The 19,771-nt window shown below is 42.5% G+C and overlaps 1 protein-coding gene across 1 annotated transcript in view; it reads left to right on the top strand.

Annotated features, from left to right (window-relative positions):
• afg2a (AFG2 AAA ATPase homolog A) overlaps positions 1 to 19,771 on the top strand; it is a 145,195-nt gene that overhangs the window by 95,142 nt on the left and 30,282 nt on the right. Inside the window, exon 16 of the mRNA XM_079557264.1 lies at positions 18,868 to 19,032. Within this exon, the coding sequence (XP_079413390.1) occupies positions 18,868 to 19,032 (165 nt within the window). The remainder of the gene's footprint in view (positions 1 to 18,867; positions 19,033 to 19,771) is intronic.

Raw genomic sequence — 19,771 nt, 5'->3', positions numbered from 1 at the left:
CACTCTTATTTTTCCGGGTTTCTGGGGATGATACACCCCATGGTGCGGTATGTACCATGCCGGGCTTTTGCACAGTTCTTCAGGAGGCACTCTTTCTGCATCTCCACGCTCTATTGTTTCATTCATGAACTTTGTGTAGTCGTTGTGATACTGTTTGTCTCTTTCAAACCTTTTCTTGAGGCATTTGAGTCGATGTTCTGCACAGCTCTTGTTGTTCGGTAGACTTGGTCTGTCTTCCTTGAACGGCAATGGTAGCTCACAATGTCCATCTTCTTGTACTTTCACTCCTTCCTCCATGATTGAAATGAAGCGCAAATCTTCTTGGGAGAAATGAGAGTCTTCCACTTTCTTCTCATTGAAATCGGACTCTAGCACCTTGATGACATCTGATGGTGTGACTACTTCCTTGACTTGTGTGCGACAAATGTAGTGCACTTCCTTCAACAACTGCTCAGATGTTGGGCTGGGTGTCACTTCCTTGACAATAATCCTGTGGCTGCATCCAATAGCATCTCCATAGTCAACACATGGATCAACACCTCCAACTATTGTCCAGCCAAGATCTGTTCTTTGGGCGAAGGGCTCATTGTCTTGTCCTGACACAACTTCTCTCGGTACCAGTGCTTGTGAACAGTTGTAACCTATGAGCAGACCAACATCGCATTCAATCAGAGGGGCAATCTCTTCTGCGAGGTGCTCTAAGTGAGGCCATGCTCTTGCTGTCTTGGGTGTGGGAATATGACTTAGATTGGCAGGGATGAACTCTCTTGTGTAGGTCATGGGAAGAGGGATTCTCTTTGTCGAGTAGAAGCCTCTAACTTGTAGCCCTAATAGCTTTTGACTTGGAACGACTGAGTCTTTGGACGACAGTGTGGAGAGCTTTAACTGCACATCTTTCTTCTCTGTGTCCAGAACGTCTGCCTTTTCTTGCAGAACAAATGTCGTGTCACTTTGACTATCCAGAAGGGCGTATACCAGTGTTTCATGTTCCGGGTTGCTTGTTGTGGATAACCAAACTGGAACGATTGTGGACGTGAGGTCACTCTTGTCACTTTGGATCACACGATTTGAGATAGCCTCGCTTGTTGTTTCTTTACTTTGTTCTTTAGTTTGTTTGGTGTCCTTCGATTCTTTCATCCCTTTAGTATCCCTTTGTTCTTTCTCACTGTCCTTAGTCTTTCTGGACTCTCTGTCTCGTTCTTCATGTAAACATGTTGGATGTCTTCCCTTGCATGTATTACAGATACTTCTCTTTTCACATTTCTTGGAAAGGTGTCCAAAGCTGAGACATCCAAAACACAGTCCTTTGGATTGTACGAACTTCACTCTTTCAGTTATTGCCGTTTCCATGAACTTTCGACATGTCTGAATGTTGTGATTGGATTTCTCACAGAAAACACACTTCTTTGTTTCCGTTTTCTCTTCTGCACTGCTTACAAATGTCTTTGCTCCAACACTTCGAACCTTTGGAGTCTTCATCCTCTCAGAATCATTTGCTTTGAGTGCATGCAACGAGGTCACTGGATTGCAAGCTATCTTGGCCTCTCTTGTGACAAAGTCAACAAAGTTGCTGAATGTTGGAAATGAACCACACTCTTCTTCAATCTGAATGACTTTCCTATTCCATCTTGCTGTAAGCCAATCAGGAAGCTTGCTGAGCATTCTCTGATTCTCACTGCAGTCGTTTAGGACTTCGAGACTCTTGATTTGGAACATTGCTGCTTCACAACCTCTGAGAAAGTCTGAGAACTCTCTTAGTTCAGCACTGTCCTTTGTTCCAATCTTCGGCCACAACGAAATCTTATCTCTGAAGGCTTTGGCGATTACAAATGGACTTCCATATCTTTCCTCCAGAGTGTCCCAAGCTCCATGGTATGCCGTGTCTGTTCCCAACAGGAAGTAACTCTCAACAGCCTTTCTTGCCGGACCACCAACATACTTGCGTAGGTAGTAGATCTTTTCACTGACTGGGATGTTCTTTCTTTCAATAAGCATTTGAAATGACATTTTCCAATCCTTGTACTTGATAGGATCGCCATTGAAAACTGCGGGTTCTGGAACTGGTAAACGGCTTATGTTGATGGACTCTGCTAATGCTTTAGCCAGTGCTGTTGTTCCATCTTCCTGTGTGGCATCGCTTGTAGGTCGCCCTCTTGTGGTGTCTTGTGGCATAGTAAATGGCTTAGCAATTGGATTGAGTACTGAAAGTGCAAACTTGGGTTCAGCATGACTTACTGATCTTGATGTGGTCTTTCTTGATTTGCTCTTGTCATGCAGAAGGTCAGATATTTCTTCATCCGAGTTGCCTTCTTGCTCATACACTTTCAGCCGTGCTTTAGCAGCGTTCATCTGTTTAACTGTCTCTAAGCGTTCAAGCTCTCTTTTCTTTTGCTCGAAAGCTCTTTGGTTTTCAGCGTTCTCTGCTTCTTGCCTTGCAAGCCTTTGTTTATTCTCCAATTCCAGATCTTCAAGTTTCTGTCTTTCACGTTCCATTTCTTCCATCACCTTGAGAGTAGCTTCTGTTGCAGCCACTTCTGCTGCTGCTTCTTGCCTTTTGACAGACAACTTACTTGAGTGCTTGGATCTTTGGGAGGTTGCTGAAATGAACACTGAGCCAGCTTCACTCCACTGAGCGGATCTTTCTATATCCTTTCCACCTTCTTCTGCTGCAAGATTCTCTTGTGCTTGTCGTATGATCTTCTGAGAAACTGCATCACATGTGTCCACTCTGCGGCGGGTGTCTCCATCCGGAGTTTCATAACTGCGTAGGTCTTCATAGGCATCTTTCACCTCTCCACAGGTATATCGGACTTGAACGATGTGAGTTTGCAAACTTGCGCTAACAGGTGCATCAAGTGCTCTTTTGGCTTCTTTAGCAGCAGTTTTCCACTTGTCATAACTGTGAGTGAAGCAAGCTTGAAGCTTTTTCAGCTTTTCATCACGCAGTGCTTGGCCTTTCTCGGTGAGTTTTCTCAGTCTCAAACTTTTCCTCAAGACATCTTCTGCAGAAGCTTTACCAGTACTTAACTTTGTTTGGCCTGTTGAGCTTGTGTCTGTAGTTTCTTCTTCAGGACTTACTTCTTGCAGCAACTCCACAGCTTCAGTGTCATAGTCCTTTTGGTCGGCCATGTCACTATTCTTCTTGTGTATGAACTTTGGGCTTAATTACTTAACTTAAACTTAAAATGTCTTTACTTTAGTTGTGAGTAGCTTTAACTCAACTTAAATACCATTCAAAGGGTGGTTACAAATAATCAACTTAAAAGATCTCTCTTTAAACGATGAACTTAAATGTGTATTACAACACTTAAATCAAAATAATAAATCTTCTTCACTTGTTACAAAACAGAAAATAACTTCAAGTCAAATAAAAAGATATGACTTGCCCTTTAAGTACCTTGATGTACCCTTTAAAATGGTCAAAACACTTGTAATTCAACTTAAATATGCTTAATGAGTTTCTTTGCTACAAAAGCAATTTCTTGAACTTAAACTTGTACTTAAGACCGCAGCAGGTTACCCCTTCAATGCACTTATAGAGTCCCTTTAAAGTTAGCTAGGTTAGTCCACTTCTTCACATTTAACTTGTTTTAAACGTGTTACTTGAGGGTAGGTTAACCACGCTGCACTCCTGGACCCTGGTTGCCTCTGGTTTGGGTTGTCCGTGCATGCAGTCCGCGCATGCAGTCGGCCTTTCCTTTGATGCTTAGAGCGCGACGTCACTCCTTAACGAGCTGCTCGTTGTCGGCTCCGCGGCTGCGTCTGGCCCCGCTCTCTCCTCTCTCTTCTCCAGCACGATGTAGGCTGAGTTCTGACTGTTACTCCCTCAGAGTTAATCAAGGCTCAAGTCATCCTCTGGTTTCCACAGACATTTATTTGGCTATCATGTCTTCACATGCCGTAATCATGCCAGTACAATGCCGTCAGAACTAAAAAGTTAAGACAATAAAACTTAAAATAATATCACAAATAATCACAAAATATCACACAGCTTCAATAAAATACCTCATTGGCCGCTTAAACTCCAAGGAAATAAAGTTCTAGTCTTAATTGGCTTCTCTCTCGGACTCTGCTTCATGTGGGTGCCGGTGGCCTCATGTTGCTCTGTGCCACGCCTATGCTGTCCCCGTAGCAACTCAAATTAAAGCGGAACCAAAAATACGTTCTCCCCTATTTTACATAGTTTTTTAAGAAATGAAAAACCCAATGAAATATAAACATGAATTATGAACTGTATTGTCTTGTATGAATTATTTGTCCTTTTTAATTAACAATTAAATTATGAAATACAATATTTAAATCTGCCTTGACTGCAGCTACACTTCTTTTACCTTCACAAACTCTTCTTTTACTTTCCTTGTAGTTATTCATTTCTGTCACATTGTGTGTTATAATTTCAGTATTTCTGTATCATGGACAACACCTCCCACCCACTGCACGGGACTGTAGAAGAGCTGTGCAGCTCTCTCAGTGGCAGACTGAGACACCCTCAGTGCAGGACGGAGCGCTACCGCAAAGCCTTCATCCCCACTGCTGTCAGACTGTACAATAAGACTGTGAAGTAACGCCGACTGTAACAAGTGAATTTCTCCTTTGTGAGATTAATAAAGGTTTATCTTATCTTATCTTATCTTATCTGCCTAGGGACTACAGATGTAAATTTGCCCTGTGGCTATAATCCGGCATGTTTACGTCTGTTTTTGTTATTTCAATGCAGTTCATTAATGTGCATTGTCCCTATCAAAAAAACAATAGATTAAAAAAAATGGGTCGGTGACCCATGGATAGAGACATTGCCTGTATTTGTGTCTATGAACATGTGTGACATTACTCTGTACTTTTTATTCATTGAAACCCCTAGCCTGGCAGCGACACTTCCCCCAAAGGTCATGGACTTAACAAATGGCAGAGGATGCAAAAGGAAATGCTCCCTGCTGTAAACAGAGTGGAGCTGTAAAAGCGGGCACCTCCGCAGTGACAAAAACAGGTCTGTCGCCGCCTAGCTCGGCTCCGGTTACCGAGCCGGGGAAGTGAGGCCAGACCATGAGAGGTGACCTTGTCTGCGCAGAAATCCGACACAGGTTTTCACATGCTCGGGGTGTGGAGGGGTTTTCCTACTGCCGCGCTTTCTATGTCCTATTATCCTCTGCACTGTGGTGGCTAATTGCACCAAATCATATTGCAGGACACTTGCTGTAAATTGCATTCATAGGGATTATTACAGATGCTGTGCTTCTCTGTTTAATGCAAATCTATGGTCCAACACATGCCTTGTTTTCCCCACCTACTCCTCACATAGGACTGCCTTCCCATGCTCTGAGTTAATGACAAGTGAATTCAACCAATCACATCGAAGTATAAACTCTCAGAGGAAGCTAATGGCTTCACTTACCTGATAAAGTCAATGTAAAGCTAACTACCACCAGACCACTTTTAGAATATCCAGTCTCATCTGAGCGGGAGGCTAAACAGGTTTGTGCCAGGCGGGTAGTACTCGGTAACATACTTTTTGAAGAAATTGTACTAAGAGTAGTTTGATCATACAGTACTGTTTACTTCTACTTGAGGCAAATTATATGGAAGTACATCTACTCTTACTTAAGTAAAATTAGTTGTTACTTTTTCCACTGTAAGTAAATATTTAGGTGGCAAATGCTTCATTTTGATGTATAAAATAGATGTAGTTCGTCTCGTGCCCCTTGTTCTTTCTGACTTGTTCTTTCTGATTAATTCGTTTTTCTGTAGTTTTCTGTATTTCAAAGTAATGTTATTCTTACTTGAGTAATTTTTTTTTGGCTCTACCTACCTCTGGTGTCAGAATGAGAGACCGGTAATGCAGGTGCTGTTAACTTGGGTTTGTGGTGAGTGAATGAGCAGCCAAGGCCGCAGATTGTCATCCTTCTGTCCACCTACTCCAGGGCAGCTGTCAGTGATGCGCGGGTTGATCCGAAATGAGCGGGTGCCTGCGGTTACGAGTCATCCAAAAAATATTTTTAATGATATTCGGATCGTGATCGGTCGGGTCGTTGAAATAAAGATGGCAATTTAACCTTTGTAATTTATGTAGTACTAGTCTAGTACTAAAAAATGGGGGTCAGGAAGTGGGTCAGATACAGTATTTTGTTGTCTGTGGTCCGAGTTGTGGGCAGGTTAGTTGAAAACGTTGGTCGGGCGTGTGTTGTTAATACATTGACCTGCGCATCACTAGCAGCTGTGGTTACATACGTAGCTCAAATTCACACTTATTTCATATAGTGATCACATCCACATGTCCATTTGGACATACTCTTTGAACTACACATCCAGACGGCCTCCATTATCACCGGAGCTCTGCCTGAGCTCAGGATGAAGGTAAACACTGTGATGTTTAGGTTTGACGGAAGTGGAAAATGATCCGGCCCAGTCGGCAGTGTCACTCAGCAACCATAATGTTTACATGTGTCTCTTTGGTGAGGAGTGAATCACAGACAGTGACTGTGTGTGGGGAGCATTTGGGCTTCTGTACATGTCATGTGGTAAAGCTACCTTCCAAACGCATTGCTGTGATATTTTGAAAAGAAAGTTAAGTTGGTAAAGTTTGGTAAGTTAGAACATTTAAATTACAGATTTCAATACATGTTTAGACATCTGATTTTGTCCTACAGTAAATGTGAAATGTTATTTTGGGATGGATAGAAAATATTTATTTATTATTTTATATGTTTTTCAATATAAATTTTATTATCTATATCCTTGAAGTCGTCAAGAATTATTGTCTCTGCCTAACAGTTTCTTAAGTACTCTCTGTTCTAGATTCTCTTTTCTTTATTTTCTTGTAAAATAGTGGAATCCATTTTACGTTCTTGCAGTATATTGTATTCAAAGGCATTTGTGATAAACTACACCACTGTTTTGCGTCGGCAATGTATTATGAATCTTTTTTAAGCAATGGTAAACAACTAGCTTCATATAGACGTTGTACACATTTCTGAGCCGAAACACTTCCACTCTGCTTTCTGAGAGTTGTAAAACTTTCTTATGAACTCATGCTGCCAAAAAATAGTTGCAGCAAATTGAGCTTGTGTCAACCCTTCTACTAGGTCTAACCCTCCATCCTCCTCCCACTGCACTTCTCTTGACACATGGAACAAGGGCTGTCAGGGAAACACAAAGCGTCGGGGCTCGCGTGTGAGGGGCCGTCTGAGTGGCACCAGGCCTAACGAGAGCCCGGCGGGGACCCCGAGGTGCTGGGACTCAAGGTGCCGAGACCCTGAGGTGGGCCTGGCACCTGCTGTCTGCCTTTAGAGGAGCCGGGGTGGGGGGGGTGGATGGCTTGGGCTGTGTGATTGTTTAAAGGAAAACTGAGGTATATCCAAGCTCAGTTTGGTTGTGCATGTGTGCTATCATGAAGCGGCTTTCAGTTCATTTCCATTGATAAGATAAATGCCATTGAGTGTCCCACAGGCAAATAAAGGAAGAAATAGTTTCTCTTCGCCACAGAATACATTTGGGATGTCAAGTGTACAGGGGCGTGAAGAAGTAATGACTGGCGTGTGAACTACATCTACTATAGATTTGCTAAACTTATGTGATTATGTATTTCTGAAGGAAAGACCGATCGCGGTGCGATACGATCAACACAAAGTTTTCCAGCTAGCAAAAATCATCATTAACACAAAACTAGGATCAATACAAGGGTAACATTTAACTAAACTATGAAATGTTTAACTAAAACTACACATTTTTAACTTCTGTTCATTGTTTTTTTTGTTTCAGTCAAATGAAGCATTTAGTGATATTGCGATATATCGTGGCTTCTTGCGATACAGATATTGCATCGCCTAATATCGCGATGCAATATTTTTTGCGATATATTGTGCAGCTCTATAAAAAAGCTATCAGTGATTTAATGAGAGTTGGCCTTGCCCATATAATTGTACAGTTCAATTAAAGATTTCAAGTCAGGCAGTTCATAATGTTGCGTTGCATAGGGTTGAAAGTAAATCTAATCCTGTTTGCTTTTGGTTGTTTGTTTTTTGGCTCTTCTGCTACAGAATTTGCACTTACCTGTATTTCCTGGATTGTGTTGTGTAACAGATTGCACCAGGAAGTGTCCTCATGTTTTAAATCCGTAAACAAACCATCTCCAGACACACGCTGAGCAGCCCTCAAATTCCATTCATTATGGCACCATCAATTGTTAGGCGCCCCAAAGCAGTTTTAAATGCAACATATCACTGGCTTTATTGCTTGCCCTTATAAAATTGATCACCGCCTTAAGAAAGTGTGCCCATAATATAGCCTGCATTCTAGTCCAGGAGTGCGCAGGTTGCCAGCAGGCTTCAGGACAGACTATAGAAACCAGACGTGGCGAGTTTACACCGGCATCAGCCCTGCACAAGTCGAGCCCTAACTGTGGACAGCTCTCAGGAAACGCCTCTTTGTAAAGCAAACATACATGTATTTTATGGCAGCCACTTTACTGCTTTTTTATTTTGGACATTTCACCATGGCCCGCTCTAATTTCCTCCGCTTTTCTTCACCTCTTTTCCCCTCAAAAGCCTCGCCATCCCACACACGCTCAATCCGCTGCCCAGTTCTCGCCATTCAGGATTTACTGTTTTTCATAAGTGGCTCTTTTGCGTGTCTAATATTTCCTGGAAAACCGGGCAAAGTGCATGCGCTATTCCCTGAGATATAAAGTAATGGGAATGTTAATACTTGCATAATAGCCGGACATTTGTGGTTATTTTGGTACAGATTGGGGGGTGAGTATAATTCTCTCTACCTTAACTAGCACTCCAGCCCCGAATTAAGTGCTACCCAGCTGCTGCTGCTGCTGCTGCTGCTTCCCCCCTTTCACCTGGTCTCCATATGATCGTGACCCTCGCACACATACAGGCTGTAAAATCGAGGTGTGACGTAGAACTCCGTAATGACTTGGTCTGTTCTTGCCAGATCTGTCACAAAACAACTTGGCCAGAGTCTATAAAAGGTATTGCAATCTCACCACGTCTTCAGGAACACGTGTCGGTGGTGAATATCGCTCTAATTTCAAGTGTGTATTACTGATAATGGCCCTTATATTGGCTCAAGTCCCAAGGTGGGAAAAAAAGAAAGAAAAAAAGTTGCTCTGAAACGCTCGAAATGCTGGAAGTAATTGTATGTTTTTGATCAGATTTTAATCTGATCAAGGTGAATGTTCCAATTTCCTGATTGAGAATATTAATGACTTAAAGGTGCATTGTGCAACTTTTTATGCATAAAATTAAGTTAATATGTGTGCGTATTTGAACTTGTAGTGACCCAGCGGCTGTATGAGGGGTCAGCATGGCACTTTTGATCCCGGACAATTGTTTTGTAGATTTTCTGGTGAGAGGGTCCGTCAACAGTCAACAAACCTTCTAATCAATTGATCCTGGAGCGTCCTAGAGAGCACTGTGATGGAAACAAGACTAGTTAAAAATACATTGTTCAAATCTACATTAGATGCTTTGCTTGTTGATGCTCCAAAGGTTCTCAACAGGGTTGAGGTCAGGGGAGGAGGGGTCCGCATCATGAGTTTCTCTCCTTTAATGCCCATAGAGCGCCAGTGATGCAGAGGTATTCTTTACAGCATTATATGGTGCGTTGTCATGCATGAAGATGATTTAGCATAGAAGACAGTGGTCAGTCAGAAACTTCACATATTTTTCAGAGGTCATTTTCACACCTTCAGGGAGCCTAAAGGGGCTGACCAGCTCTCTCACCATGATTCTGGCCCAAAACATGACTCTGCCACCTCCTTGCTGACGTCACAGCCTTATTGGGACATGGTGGTCATTCACCAACTATCCACTACTCCATCCATCTGACCATCCAGGGTTACACGGCACTCATCAATGAATATGACTGTGTGGAAATGAGTCTTCATGTATTTCTGGGCTACTGCAGCCGTTTCGGCTCGTGAGCATTCAATTAACAGTTTAGGGGAAACTGGATAGAAGATTTATGCACAACTGCTGCCTCTGGAGGGTCCTTGCTGCTTTGTAGCAGCTGTTCTCTTAATCTGATGTGTTTGTCTGGCAGAAACCGTCCTCATTGTGCACAAACCCGTGTGTGCTCTGAATCAGTCACAAATTTTTACTTAACAGTACAATGATTATGCTGAATCTTTCATGAAATGTCAATGCTTTTCATCCAAGGCATTCAACTATTTCACACTTTTCATCAGCAGAGTGATCCTATTTCTTTCCCATATTGCTTGAAAATGGTGGTCTGCTTAATAATGTGGAACGTCCTTTTTCGGTAGTTTTTCCCTTAACTTATCCCAGGCGTCTGAGATTGATGTTTTTTTGTTTTGTTTTATGGCACTGAAATACAATTTGCTTAGTAATTTGGAATGCATTGTATACAATAAGATAAGTGGATGGAAACTAGTTTTTGATATGGCAATATTAGACGGCAACTCAGCCATGGCTTTCTTTGGTCGTACTGGTGTGTTAAAAAACGAGACAAGAGCCAAGCAAGGAGTCACATGAATGTTTGTGGGGCTCCTTAAACAAAAATGCAGTCTATATGATATAACTCAAAATTGCATGTTGACTATGCATGAGTATTTTACAGTGCAAATGTGTTTTGTCTGGTAAACTTTATATTAAGTCAAATTAACAATCCAAGTTTCCCTTAACTGTGGTATGTGGGTCAGTAGAGGGTTAACACAGGCAGAGTTATTTGCTTCTTGGACACTGTGGCCTCGCCTGCCGGATGTGTGCTTGACTCAAGGGCAAAATCCACAGTGAAAGCCTCTCATGTTTTTGACTGGTCGCCAACTCTCTCTCTCTCTCTCTCTCTCTCTCTCTCTCTCTCTCTCTCTCTCTCTCTCTCTCTCTCTCTCTCTCTCTCTCTCTCCTTCCTCTCCACTTGTCATTCATTCTCATGCCCTCCTTCACTCTACCCCCTCTCCATTAGGGTTACTCCCATACTTTCCCAAAACACAAAACTGGTTTGACCCGGTGCATATATCCCTTACAGCCCTACTCTCCCAGAATACGTCTGTACTTCTAATTTCTATGAACCAAAATAACTTTTTTATCTAGTATTACTTATGTACTATTTCTATGTACTATTTGCTTCCAAATAAAGATACAGAGACATGGAAGAGTACAAAGTGGTTCAACAGTCCATAAATATAAATAACGGAGAATGCTAACCATGACGCTAATGTTCGCTTCACTGTAGCGCAGCGGTTAGGGCTCGTGCTTCACAGCTAGAAGGTCCTAGGTTCGATTCCCACCAGTGACGGGGCCTTTGTGTGTGGAGTTTGCATGTTCTCCCTGTGCAGGTTTCCTCCGGGCCAGGATGAATGAGAGTGTGTTTGAGAGTGCGCATGGGGAACGACGGATGGAAATCAGCCGATGGCTACAATCCGGTGTGGCGTGTTTACATTTTCAATTCAACAGGACAATCTGCTTTATTATTATTTGTGTTTGCTAATTACACGTATACTGCCAGAAAACATCTAAAAAGAGTGAAAAAGTGTGATTCCCGAAAAAAGCGCCCCCTTCTGCAAGATCACGCCCCCTGTTTCCAACTGTTTCCAACTGTTTCTATGTTCTCTGATTTTTTAAAAACACACTTGTAGTTGTGTTATGTGTCCTTCTTTCATGTCTGAGTTATTATACATCGTAGTGTTCAATCCAGTTATTTTTTTCCAACGCTCAAAATAATTGCCTTACACCTTTTGAAGCGCCTGGAAAAAAATCCACCCTCACACGAACATTCAAACTCTTCAAAGAAAATGCCCACCAGCCCGGGAATCAAACCTGAGACCTTCTTGCTGTGAGTGGAGAATATTGACTTAAGATCAATACCAAAAGTACATTACAAACCCAGTACAACGTTGTCTCTTTCTGATCGATCAAACTGTATTGTTCACATCTGATCACCTCTCCCGCAGAGCACCTTGGTGACCTTCCTGTGAGCTTGTGCTTCTCATTGTGCTCGCTCATTGCATGTTTCCGTCTGCTGATTGATGCGCATAAAGCCAGGGTGGCCCATCTCCCAGCCAGGATGACTCACCCAGGCGTCTGCGGATTGTAGCCCGACAGGTTAGCGGAGCAGAGCATACAGCAGATGCCTTTGGGGAGCAAACAAAGGCAAGTCTTCCAGGCAAACTGCAGATGCCATTAAAATTAAGAAAAGTACAGGATTTTGATTATTTAGACAACAGTACTCTTATTACAGAGTACAGCAGATGTGCAGCGGCGGAAATGTGCCAGAGATGCCAAACGTGCAACTATCATCAACTTGACACCAAGAATTCTATATTTTGAATTGTGTTCTCAAAATAAAGCATTTCGAAGAGGATTTTGTGTGTTTAAAGACTGCGTGTTATCAAAGCAGAGCAGCAACATCTCCATAGAGACCAACTAGTGATGCGCCGCTGCCAGCAAAGGCCACTTTTCTGCTGTATTTTACTCTCTTTCTTGGGTAAAATAAAATAGCATTACAAAGTCAAAAGTAGTCAGTCCATTTAGGATTACTCATGCATTTTGATGCATCTGTACCTGTTGTCGGTCTTGTTAACGACCCATATGTAAACAGTGGATTGACTCGAGCTGGGCCCAGGTCAGACTGAAGCCGGCCAAGAATGTGCTCTGCAACAACACACGGAGGAGAAGATTCCCAGCATTCCGAGCTGGTTAGGGAGAGGTGCAGGCTCTCGCAGATAGGAAGTCGTCTGTCATTAGGGGGTAATCACTTCTTGAGGAGGATCGCAATGCTTGGAATGATTGCTGTCATTTTCGACCGGTGAAACTTATCCCACAGAGCGGATGGAGACTTTTTTTTTCACTTCTTGTGTCGTCTGTTTTCCATCTTGATCAGCTTGAATGATCTAGAGAAAAGAGTTGAACGTGATTGACATTAACTTTAATCAATCAATCAATGCTTTATTGTCATTGTCATTTTAAAAAACAATAAAATTCAATTATGTGATGGCATGGACAACAGTGGTGGAAACTATGTTCCATTTGCATGTATCTACGTAATTTAAGTAAAGTACATCAATGATCAAACAAACATATGCTCTTTGGATATCATGCTGGACTGTGCTCTCCTTTGTGGACTACACAAAACTTGTGTTTTTTGTTTATGGAGACATGGCTCAACAACAATCATCTGGTCAGTGCCCATGACGGGCTTTCCTGTTTTTTCCATAAGCCCATCTCAGCTTCTGAACTCCCAATTGAGGAAGAAAAATGCAGAATCACAATTTGGACCAGATTCAGCTCACTTAAGGAGAACTTCATCTACCAGACTCCGGGCCCGATCTTCCACCTGGCACAACACCAGCGTTGCTCAAGACGAAGTTGGAAACTTGCATACAAACAATAGTGCGCCTCTGCTATCTCCAGTAGCCTGTTGCTTGCAGAAAAGGGTCGGCTGAGGCATGGTGCGCGACAAACAGCAGTACAGCTCTTTACTGCTTCCTCAACACTCTCCTCTATGCCCTTGTGCATCTTACTAAGCACTTGCAGGACAAACTACTAACTATTTCTCCCACTGCTCCCAGTTAAACATTGTCCCTCTCTATTGCCAGTATGAAAGAGCACGGGACAAACGTGATCAAAACCAGCCCGTGCTTGTGAAACGCAAGATCGGGCCCAAAGAGTTGAGTTCTCCCCTTCACTCCCACAGTCTTCTTCACAGTGCTACTTGAAAATAGTATCTAGTTGCTACCCGTTGATGCTCGCCAAACATGCCAAGCCACGTTTTTTTTTTTTTGTCTTGCTGGAGTCCCTTGTTTCTCTCTCCCCTTCCCTCCCATTCCCTCCCTCACCACCCCACCAGCCATGGATCCTTGAGAACAGGAAGTGTATCTTGTTAAGTGATGGATGGGCCCCCTGCTCTTACTGAGAGGAAGGAGAGGGGTAAAAAAAAAAAAATCCTTTCTTTTCCTCCGGGCAGTCAGATGAGTTTAGCAGTTTCAAAGCTGAGGCTCGGCTCCACTCTTTTCAGGAGTGCCTTGGAACCCTTACAGTCCCTGAAAGTTCCAGGCAATTTTGCATTGACTTTAGTCAAAGTGTTACTTTGCAGATTCATTGCATGCTTGCAAGTCTACTTAAAAACATATCAGAATAATGGCAAGGCAACTTTATTTATACCGCGCATTTCGTACACAACGCAACTCAATGCAACTTTTTGCAACTCAATTTGCAAAGGAATTTCTGTCTATCTCAAATTTGTGGTTCAAGACCGACTGTGCTTCCGTAGAGGGTTTGCACATTTCAAATCTAGACGGTCATAGAACCTTCGACATTCCAAATTGAGTGAATAACTTTGCATACTTGCCACTCAACCCTAGCTGCCATGCTGTTGCTATGTTATGACATCACACGCATAACCTTTGAAGCCACATTGTAAAATGTCCTTTTTCGATCCCAGGCTGAGTGGGGCCTTTTTGTATGGAGTTGACATGTTTTACTTGTATTTGCATATGCCTTAATTTGCCCTCCCTGATACAACTGTCTGACCATTGCAGGTTTGAGACTGGCACAAACCTGCCACATGTGACCTTATGTGGCTGGATCATTCAGCTGAACCATATAATTGTAGTTCTTCTCAGTTACCAAAAAGCTGCCCTTTGCACCTCCAGCCTTACACACTTGTTCATCATTGTGCAGGCCTGTGTGTGTCATTAACTGAGGGTCAGCCGGTTTGTGTTGGCACGCGGCCGTTAGATACTTCCTAGGGAGTCTGAGTCAGGAAGTGTCCCTGGCACGTCCTCTGTGCAGTGCTACTGCCTGTCTGCTGTGACAGACTACAGTTTCTTAAAGCTCATGATCGGCCTCAGTAACCTGCCCTAACCTGGACTAATTGACATCAAGTATAGCCTGAAAAAGCAAGAATTCTCAACAAATTCATATGAGTTGGACAAACATAAGGTGGAAATGCTTTAGGCTGTTATCTTGGTGGTTTATTTTGATGGCCAGAAAGATAGCATTGTCTGTCTTGCTATGCATTATGAGCATGTTTATTTTTGTATTAGCATTTTGTGACAATCTTTTGCTCTTTTGACGTAGCAATGTTTAAACAGGCCGCAATGTGGCTTTATGTACATGGCACAGGTGAATGTTTGACAAAGCAATCTAGAAGTTGGTTATTATTGTGTTCCCAATTTGACGGAATATGATAGATTACAGTCCGTGAACACACTTCTCAAAATGCTATACTTCACCATTGACTTTGTTGTTCTTTTACAACACAAAAGCAAAAAACTATTTTTTCCCCCCAGAAGTGTCAGATAGTACCACTAGCCAAACCAAAGCCAATTAGCTGTAGACCACAATAAAGAGTTAAGTGACCTTTTATATGTCATGACACGACTGACATGTTATCTGTTTTTAGCATGTCAGTCATCCTCATTGCAGTTACATTACTTGGAGAGCCGTGCCAACTTGGTTTGACATTTTGCCAGAAATCAAATATACCGGTCTGAACATGCTGCCAACATCTTATCCGTTTGTCTTTGTGGTTGTTCCTCGCAGGCAAACAATTGTTCCTTGAACCCTTGACTTTAATTGACGATCTTCCTGTTACCTGTAGCCTTGCTTTATACGCCCTTTGCAACAGTTGGCTATTACCGTACATATGGCATACTTGTAAAGCCAAAACGGCAAAACAAAGCTTGGTTGGTTAACAGTCAACTGAACCATACAGGTATCCAACATCTCAAGAATATTTAAAGGTCTTATGAAGTGAAATCCTTTTCTCTCCATTGATTATATTGGCGCATTGAGTTGCCTTGTGTACGAAATGCGTGGTATAAATAAAGTTGCCTTGCCTTGCCTAGTCATTTGTGATTAAAAAAAGAAAAAGACAAAACATTAGTTTGGGTTGCCTATGGATGGATGTCTGTTTCCTGGTTTCCACCCAGTGAGACTGAAGGAACTGGAGTTAAGCTAATTAAATAGTTAATAATGCAGTTATTAGGAAAACATACTTTGCGGGGAAGACATGATGTGATCTGAAATGATCGGGGGGGAATTCCATGGAGCTTGCGACAGAGGACAGTGAAATCAAGCTTTCAGCTAATGGCAGGCTAGCAAATCATTGGTGCAGAGATGAGATGATTGCACTTTTAGCGTGGAACTAGTGACCCAGTGATGGGTTATGGGCTAAGAAAAATGTACAGGAAAGTTATGTTTTCACTCTATGATTCAATAAAATCCAGGAAATGTAGACAATCAAAGTAAACAGTCATACTCAAAAGTGTGTGGACACGGCTAAATACCAGGTATGTTTTTTTAAACAAGGGAACAACCTTATCATACGATGAAAAGCTCCAAAAGGTTGATGTCCCTTATAATGTCAGATTTAGGGAATTAAGACATCTGTGAAACGGTCAGTCGCGTCTAAATGATTTCATGGAAGGCGCAGTGACAGATTAGCAACTCAAACCTTCTACTGTTGCCCGCCCGTTTAAGAAAATTCTTGACGTTGACCAATACTGACACCAAACATATGTATTTATTTTTAACATCAGTTCGTCTCCCACATGAGCATAAGTTGAAGGAGCCGCGGCCTACTAAACATGAGCTCTTCCTCTTGATCCATGGATGCTTTTGTCGGCCAGCGCTTGTGTTGTGGTTACCTCGGGGCTAGCTCCTAATGTTTGTCTCCAGTTTCCATCCTCTCATGTTCCAGACACATTCAGGAATGCCAAAAAAACAGCCGACGATAAAAGGCAGGAAGAGCGTCCACAGGGTTGTTAGATGGGAATCAGAGGGCGAATAAAAACAAATACATGTAAAATGGCTGCCTCCTGTGAAGATGTAAGAAGATGGGCATTAACATTAGCGTGTAAAGACTGAGCCCATTGAATGTGTCCATCATCTTACAAGACTAAATACACATTATAACCTATAAGTATGATTCGCCCTCCAACCACTGCCAGTGCCACTCATAATGCTATAAACGAAACTAGCACATTTTTGATGGAAGTCGCTTAATCGCTTATTTTGCACCGATTTACCCTGTGAGATTTTTTACGTAACAAAAAAGGGAGATTTGCTTCAGCATCATCATTCAAAATGAAAATAAATCTCTAAAATGTGACTTTTCAAGCGCACGTAGATATCTCGTAAGTGACTTTGAAAGGACTAAAGCGAAAGAACTACTGACAGCTTGTCTTTGGGAGTATGTACTTTTAAAACGTACAAATTCTCTTGCCCCCTGAATGAGTGTGGTGTTGTGATATTGGAGGGAAAGTGGGTGATACTTGTTGCAAGGGCTGTTTGAACACTTTTTTTTTTTTTTTTTTTTTTTTTACAAGAGTTCAAAGACTCTGGCTCCACTGGCTGCAGCTTCACTGATCACTCCTGACATGCCCTCCTGCAACGCGTGCGTCTGTCGGCTGGCCTGCGGACTTTAGCCCCACTGTGACCAGTCTGAAGCCCAGCCAACTACTTTGACTGGCTCTTCTGCTAGAGATACAGTTTTCTTAAGCAACAAAGCCACTTTCTCTTCTCTTCTGTAGATAGTCACTTGGGGAAAACTGGGAAGAACATGCATTGCCATCCTATTCTTGTATGGCTTCTTGTGTGGTAAATTGTCTTGCGGTAGGGCTGCACAGTTTATTGCATTTGTTACGATAACATCATCAACATTCTCAGTATTCAGTATTTTGTCAGCCTGATTTTCTGGCATGATTGGCCAAGTACCCTGGCATACTTGTCACAAATATCGGGTCCAACATTTCTCCCATTAATCTAAAACAGGCCCAATCATTTGGCTACAAGATAGTCCTCACCAAACCCTCCTCAAGATGGAGATAGGTCTACGCTCCACTACTCCTGATCGGTTACCCCAGCAACCTCGAAAGTTGGGTCTTGCCGAAACCTTCCAAAACCTGGCAACCTATATTAAGATTAGCCATTCTGAGAAACTGTAGCACCCACTTGCTAACAACTATTCATTTGTGAGTAGTCAAACCTGAACATTCCCCCATAGCCCCTGTTATCCCAGGCCTGGCCCGGGACAGCGTTCCGGAGAGACAGGGTTGTCCATGTGCGCCCGTCCTGTCTGCCTGTCTGTGGTGGAGAGGCGCCTGCCACTTAACCACGTCTGACAGGGGAGACAGCCACGGCTTTGGGCACTCCAGCTCTTGTTGTGGGGTCACCAAGATGTGATCTTAGAGAAGTGCAGCCCTGATCAGATAAGGTCAGCGCTGTCTCCACGCTGACTACCACGAGTGGAGGTTTCACAGTCAGGCTTTTTCAGCAGAGAATGGGACGGTAATTGGAGAAGTTGTAATATGGGACTATACAGCGCTCTTATAATGGACTTTTTAGAACATATAATATTGTTGTATTGTTTCTGTGCCGCAAAAAAGAAAGGGAGCATACAGTATACCATGATCCTTTGCTCCATTTCATCGGCTTTAGCTCAAAATTATAATCACCGTGTGTACGTTTGTCTTACCTTTTTGTTGCCTTCATTAAATCTTTACAGCGGGAGCAGAACATAAGTAGAGTAATGCAGTCTGGCAATATGATGCGATCGTGACTGTGTGTCCAGACTGTGCGGCAAGTTTGACATGTGTAACCCATTCCATTGTTGGCATGGGGGGGGGCAAGTAGCAGTTGCCAGATTTTACCCCCTATCCCCCAGCTGTCTGGTACTACAAGAAATATGATGTGATTGTGACTTGTTCAGACTCTGCGCCAAGTTTGACATGTGTAACCCATTCCATTGTTGGCACGGCGGGAGGGGTCTCAACTGATAGGTCAGCGTCACTTGTATGCATTTATATTCCTCTCTTTTTGCATGTTGTCCACTGATCTCATTTATGTTCTGTTATGTAAACCAAATTGTAATGGCAGCTGTTGTCCTTCACACACACAGGCTCTGATGCGTCCAGGTCGACTTGACCGCATCGTCTACGTGCCTCTCCCCGATGCTTCAACACGTCGGGAAATCTTCTCCCTGCAGTTCAGGAACATGCCCATAGCACCAGACGTGTCCCTAGAAGAGCTGGTGTCCAAGACCAACAAGTACTCCGGAGCGGAGGTCAGTTTTTCAATGGGTTTGATGTACAAAAACACAACTACAGATCATTTTCATGGAGTTTGTTTCAGTTGAGATTCAAAGGCTCGAAAGGGGCGAGATTTAACTATGATTAGCTCATTCCTTATTTCCATTAACATGCAATTCCAGCTTCTGCGACTACAAAATACATCATCGACTTATGACAGTCAGCTGCCCCACTTAAGGCTTAATAAGTCAACTCAGTTCACCTCATGCAAGACTCCTCTGTTACTACAGTATCTCATTCTGTCTCCATGTGACAGTGCCTAAAATTACTTGATAGCTTATACTTGGAACTTCAATTTGAAATAATAATAAATAACTGTTTCCTGTGTGTTTAATTTAATTTTATTGAGTCATGATCAGGTAACAACTCACTGTTTGAAGTGGAGAAATAGACAGGAAACATTTTTGTGTTAGTGGAAAGTAAGAGGCGGTTCATGTAAAAGGTCTATATCCATAAGTATTAGTAAAATCCATTGAAACTCTTTTTTTTATTACCATTATAACCAATTATTTCTTTGTTTTGCTCCTACAAATCAAAACAGCACAAATAAACACATACATAGAATACGATCCTGTTTTGCTCCTTCAGTACAACTTGAAGAATGTTCACAGTTGGAGTGGAAACTAGTAGTTTTACTGGTCACACTGCCGATTCGTATATAAAGGAAGAATTTAATTTGCAGCCATCCTCGGTCAGACTTTACGAGCCCTGTAG

The sequence above is a fragment of the Gobius niger genome, assembly GCF_951799975.1.
Source record: "Gobius niger genome assembly, chromosome: 5".
Classification (NCBI taxonomy): domain Eukaryota; kingdom Metazoa; phylum Chordata; class Actinopteri; order Gobiiformes; family Gobiidae; genus Gobius; species Gobius niger.
This window is presented reverse-complemented; position numbering and strand designations above follow the sequence as displayed.